General features: G+C 46.5%; 1 protein-coding gene across 2 annotated transcripts; it reads right to left on the bottom strand.

Annotated features, from left to right (window-relative positions):
• Positions 1-189: 189 nt before the first annotated feature.
• On the bottom strand, positions 190-5031 carry ATRAID (all-trans retinoic acid induced differentiation factor). 2 transcript variants are annotated; one of them, XM_060116845.1, is made up of 7 exons: positions 4608-5031; positions 3569-3690; positions 1692-1763; positions 1384-1455; positions 1161-1210; positions 737-834; positions 190-524 (listed from the first exon to the last, which is right to left on the bottom strand). In XM_060116845.1, the coding sequence occupies exons 1-7, from the start codon at positions 4734-4736 to the stop codon at positions 420-422; spliced, it is 648 nt and encodes a 215-aa protein (XP_059972828.1). In that variant the 5' UTR covers positions 4737-5031; the 3' UTR covers positions 190-419. The 2 variants fall into 2 exon arrangements, with proteins under 2 accessions (XP_059972828.1, XP_059972827.1); XM_060116844.1 differs by having other exon boundaries at positions 1161-1282; positions 4608-5027.
• Positions 5032-5058: the final 27 nt, after the last annotated feature.

Genomic DNA, 5058 nt, shown 5'->3' with positions numbered 1-5058 from the left:
TCTGGGCGGCGACAAACTGCGGCGGCGCGGGAGCTGGCGGCGTGAGGGGCGGGGCCAGAAACGTGAGGGGCAGGGCCAGGGCAGCGACAGGGTTGGGTCACCTCCTCTACCCTGCGCGAAGCGATGGGATACCTGAGAAAACCCGCTCTCCCAAAGTAGCCTTTACCACGCCAACGAAGAGACGAAAAGAAAAAAAGAAAAACTGTTTATTATGGTCAACAGCACAAATGGGAACCGGTACTAGTCCACTCCTGGACTGGGTCTACAACACCCAGGGTTGTGCAAATTTCCATCCTCCTTCCGACGGCGGCCTCTGCCTTGGGAGGGAGGATCTGCTGACCAATGATGTCCAGGAAGCAAATCTCCCTGGCTGGACTAAGATGGGGATGATCTTTAGTCAGTAGGAAGACCTATGTGGTTCATGAAGCCTTGGCTTTTCGGCGTTGAGTCCCCCAAAGGAGGGTGGAGATGGATAATGTGGTGGATCCCAGAATACCAAAGAACATGAGCAGTGAGAAGGAGCCCTGTGAATAACAGACCAAAAAAGCTTCACACAGGGTTACAACATAACACCCAGTTCTTTCCTAGCATAACTGTCCCCTCACCCAGGGCAATTCTCTTACAGTTTCCTTCTCTAGGTGATTTGCATTAGCTCCTGGTCTTATGGCTCTTCTTTCAGAGAGGTACTTAGTCTATGCATTTCTCTTATCCCTAATTAGAAGACCTAATTCCTCACCTGGCGCATACACTTGTAGCCATGGAAGCCTTCAGCACAAACACACTGCAAGAGACCTGGACCATCAGGTGCACAAGATCCATTCTCAGGACACATTTCTGGGAGCCAGAGAAAAACAGAGAACATCGCTGGATTTCATTAGGTATGTTTCCCAAATATCTCCTTCAACTTAGATTCTCTCAACGGTTTCTAGGTCAAAGGTAGAGCGGAAAGATTACAGATAATCAGAACACTGTTGTCATCATCATCATAAAGTTATTTTAAAGATATTAACAAAAGGTTAAGACCTTTTCTTTCCGAGGGGTTAAAGCTTCAGAAACCCAAACAAAAGGCACTTAAGCAACTTGACTGTCTTTCTGATCTAAATCGGAGAATACAAGGGAGGAAGAGCAGTTTCTGGAGGGGTGGAGGTGAGCCAACATACCTGTGTCCCCAGTGCTGTTGCAAAGGTTCCTTTGTTCTCGGCAGGTCTGGCTGTTTATATAAAAAGTGACAGTATCCCAAGCATTAATACCTCCAGGACAGTTGACATCTTGTGGCAGTATCCTGGACACAATACACGCAGTCATAATATGCAGCCTGACGTTGCTGAGTTCACAGCACTGCCTCTCTTTAGTTCTCTCCCACACCCCACAGCCCTTACTCACAGAGTCTGGAGCTGGGTAAAGCCACGGAAGGTGTTGGTCAAGTCACCCTGGAGGGAGTTTGCCTGCAGGTCTCTGCAAAGCACACACTGTTAGCACTGTGCTCTAGGAAAACACCTTACTTCCATTCACACATGAATGTGTGTGACTGGTAATCCAGTGTATTTCTGGACTGGTAATCCAGTTCTCATTCTGAGTTGTCCAAATGCAGACAATATTTAAACATCCTTTTAGGAGTCCATCCTCAAAGACTTTCCCATCAACCCTTTGCCATAATCACCTTTTGGGAAGGAGGATAATTAACCACTTACATGATGACAGCAGTATGTGCCTGAGGAAAGTATGGACCAGGGTCCTTCAGAGAGCAGTTCTGGAGATCCAGCCTGAGGAAATAAGGTAATCAGCAAAACTGTGTGTCTCTCCCCTTCACCCAAGGTAAGCTAATACAACCCCCTTATCAGCTAATAGTAATTGAACACAGCTGTGTCGGGGCCACAACCTAGGTACTCTGGTAGATGTTTTAATCCTGCATTGTCCAATTAAGTCACCACTAGCAACATGCAGCTACTTAATTTAAATTTTAAAAATTCAGTCTTTCATTTGCACTAGCCACATTTCAAGTGTTCAGTAACCACTAAGGTGGTTAGTGGCTACTGTATCGGAAGGTAGAGATACAGAACATTTTCATCGTGGCAGAAAGTTCCACCGGACAGTACCATTCTTATCAGTATATCTATGCATCTGTGCATCTATTGAAAGAAATTTGTTTCGTCAGGATTAGTGGAACTCACTCACACTGTAATATTATGATTCTCAGATCCACAAAAGGCCATCATATGGGAAAAAAATTCAAGTCACATAAATGAAAGTTTTTTCCAAGTGCATTTTCTACCACAGATTGGATGGATGTAAACTACTGGATATTAAGGTCCATGCCACACTATTTTTTTCTTCAATAGCTATTGCTGTCTGTTCCTTTATTCTACAAATATTTACTGAGTGCCTACTAACTGCAAAATTTCGGAGAATTAAAAATAACATTCAGTATCTTAGCTTGCAAGTGGCTTACAATGTAGTAGGGGAACAAGACCATCACCAAAAATAAAAACAATATAAACATTAAATTACAATATGAACAGTATATAAAATTAATTTGAGTGGTACAGACACTAAGGATTAGAGGAAGTAACAAATAATAAGATATTACTCTGGTTTTTAGTAGTAGGGAACATTCACAAAAGATGTTGGAATTAGAGGACAGATATGTTTTAATTTGGTGGAGAAAGGCAATTTTAGGTAAAGAGAGAGGTTTGAACAAAGAAAGAAAGGTGGAATGCTTTTGGAGGTAGGAGAGTCTGGCTGCTGCCAGACCCTCATGAAGGGTTTGGGTGGACAAATAATTGAAAGTAATGTTGAAAAGGTGGGTTGGGCCAGTCTATGGTAGTTCCTGGTTTGAACTTTATCCTAGGGCAACAGACAATTATAAGTCTAATTTTAAAGCCAGAGAGTAAAAAGGGGAAAAAATTGGTTTTCAGAAAGTTTAATATAAAGAAGTATTTAGGCAGAAGAGGGAAAGAGAAGAATGGAATCAAGACGTGTGACATTTTGAGTCTGAAGTGAGGGTGCTCTGAAAGAGGAAATGTTTAACAGGAATCTACAGGTAACCACATGTATCTGGAGCTTGGAGGGAGGTCAAAGGAAACTAAAAGAGATCTAGTTTTGGGAGACACCTGCATAATGGTTGAAGCCATAAGAGGTGGATTCTCAAGAGTGTAAGAGGAAAACAATGCAGAGACTAATTTGCATAAGGGGACAAGAAGAGAAATTTGCCTCAAAGACAAACATGAATTAATGAGAAGGGGAAGAAAACCATATTCCATAGTGTCCTTCAGGCCAAAGGAGTCATTTCATGCAGACACACAGTAAATAAGCCAAAGAGTTGACAATAAACAAAAGAAACAAGCTTAAAAAATGCTAAAAATTATGACTTTTATGCATTTCAACCAGGAAGAACCACAGGGTTGTTTACTTAGCCAAAAATGCTATAACAGATTTAAAAGTCTGAGACTCATGGTTTAGATGCCTCCAAAACAGGCACGAATATTTATCTCAAAAGCCAATCAGGCAAGCCTTGAAGAATTTGGTTTGGGAACTCTTTTCCAGTATCCAGGGATGTCTTCTCCCTCACCCCAGGATGGTGCCCTTCCAATCCAGGCAGCAGCGTGCGTGCAGCATTAGCTCTGGTGTCTGGTTGCAATAAAGAGCCACTTCTGACAAATTTTGCACACTCCCTGGACACTGGATGCATATCTGCAGAAGAAAGAAAACTATTAGGACTCCAGAAAGAAAAGCCAAGAAAAAAACAAGGATCAAAAGTTAACTGCCGGGCCTCCCTGGTGGCGCAAGTGGTTGAGAGTCCGCCTACCGATGCAGGGGATACGGGTTCGTGCCCCGGTCTGGGAGGATCCCATATGCCGCGGAGCGGCTGGGCCCGTGAGCCATGGCCGCTGAGCCTGCGCGTCCGGAGCCTGCGCGTCCGGAGCCTGTGCTCCGCAACGGGGGAGGCCACAACAGTGAGAGGCCCGCATACCGCAAAAAAAAAAAAAAAAAGTTAACTGCCAGTACACTCTCCAGAATTCCTCTAACACAGGTCATGGAAGTGTCCTACCTTTATGTCAGGTTTACTAGAAGACGCATTTCTTCCCCTTGGAACCAGGCGCCAAAACAGCGCACCAGAGAATTTCTGTACTAGATCTTGTCCAGGGAAGGACCTCATCTTTGAGAATTACTATTCGAACATATATATTATGCCCTCTCCAATGACATCTCAATCTGCCAGCCCCGATTTGGCGGGTGTAAAAGGACTGCAGGTACACAAAGAACTCATCAAGCATTACAGAAAGTACAGTCCTGCCAACGCACGATATACGGCATTCGTACGCTGTTAAGTTTGCAGAATGGCCAGAGGTCTCGTTTGTAGAAAGAACGACTCAAAGTTATTCAACGATTTTAAGGAGCAAGGGGGTCAAATTTAGAAGGTCTTTGGACGTCGGCAAGGCGAAGGCGCTGGGAGACAGCGGCGTGAGTACTCGGAGTGGGAGCTGGCTGGGCTATGTCTAGGGAGGCCCCAGGGACGAAATCGGGGCTGCGCGGAGGCAGAGGAGTGGGGAGAGCCGAGGGCCGGCAAGCAACTCTGTTTCAACCCAACCTTTAATTTGCTTCAGTACCTCGGGTAGCGCCAAAGCCCTTTCCACGCTCAGAACGAGGAGTAGGGCTGCAGCCCAGGGCACCACGCTCAAAGGACTGTAGAGCCCCCGAGGAGCCATTTTCCGCTCCCTCTGTCCTTCTCGGCTCATCGCGATACTTGCGCGTGTGGCCCCGCCTCCCACCGTCGCGCCCTCGCTGGGGCGTGGCCTAGTCTGCCAGGCTAGTCCGCTGGGCCGGTCGGTCTGGGGAGGGTTAGGGGTCGCTGATAGTCGCGGAGGTCAGCGCTCTTCTCTGTGTGCCCCAGTCCTCGTTCGGGGGGACTAACCACCCCCCTCTCCTTTTCCTCCTTAAGCGAAGGCCTCCCCGCCACTGCTCCCTCAGCCCCGCGTTCCTTGCGCTTGGAGCCTGGGTCGCGTATCCGCAGCGGCTGGGGGTTAATCCATTTGCCCTAAGTAAACATGGCGGCGCGGC

This window comes from Mesoplodon densirostris, chromosome 14 (genome assembly GCF_025265405.1).
Source record: "Mesoplodon densirostris isolate mMesDen1 chromosome 14, mMesDen1 primary haplotype, whole genome shotgun sequence".
Classification (NCBI taxonomy): Eukaryota; Metazoa; Chordata; class Mammalia; order Artiodactyla; family Ziphiidae; genus Mesoplodon; species Mesoplodon densirostris.
The sequence above is the reverse complement of the archived record's forward strand: the minus strand, read 5'-3'. Positions and strand labels throughout refer to the sequence as shown.

What these genes read in the sequence shown, in the direction of transcription:
- ATRAID (XM_060116844.1), bottom strand. Translation starts at nt 4,736, where the DNA reads ATGAGCCGAGAAGGACAGAGGGAGCGGAAAATGGCTCCTCGGGGGCTC. An exon ending in GGGCTTTGGCGCTACCCGAG is followed by an intron (nt 3,691 to 4,607) that starts GTACTGAAGCAA and finishes TTTCTTCTGCAG; the next exon opens with ATATGCATCCAGTGTCCAGG. An exon ending in GCTACAAGTGTATGCGCCAG is followed by an intron (nt 525 to 736) that starts GTGAGGAATTAG and finishes TGTTATTCACAG; the next exon opens with GGCTCCTTCTCACTGCTCAT.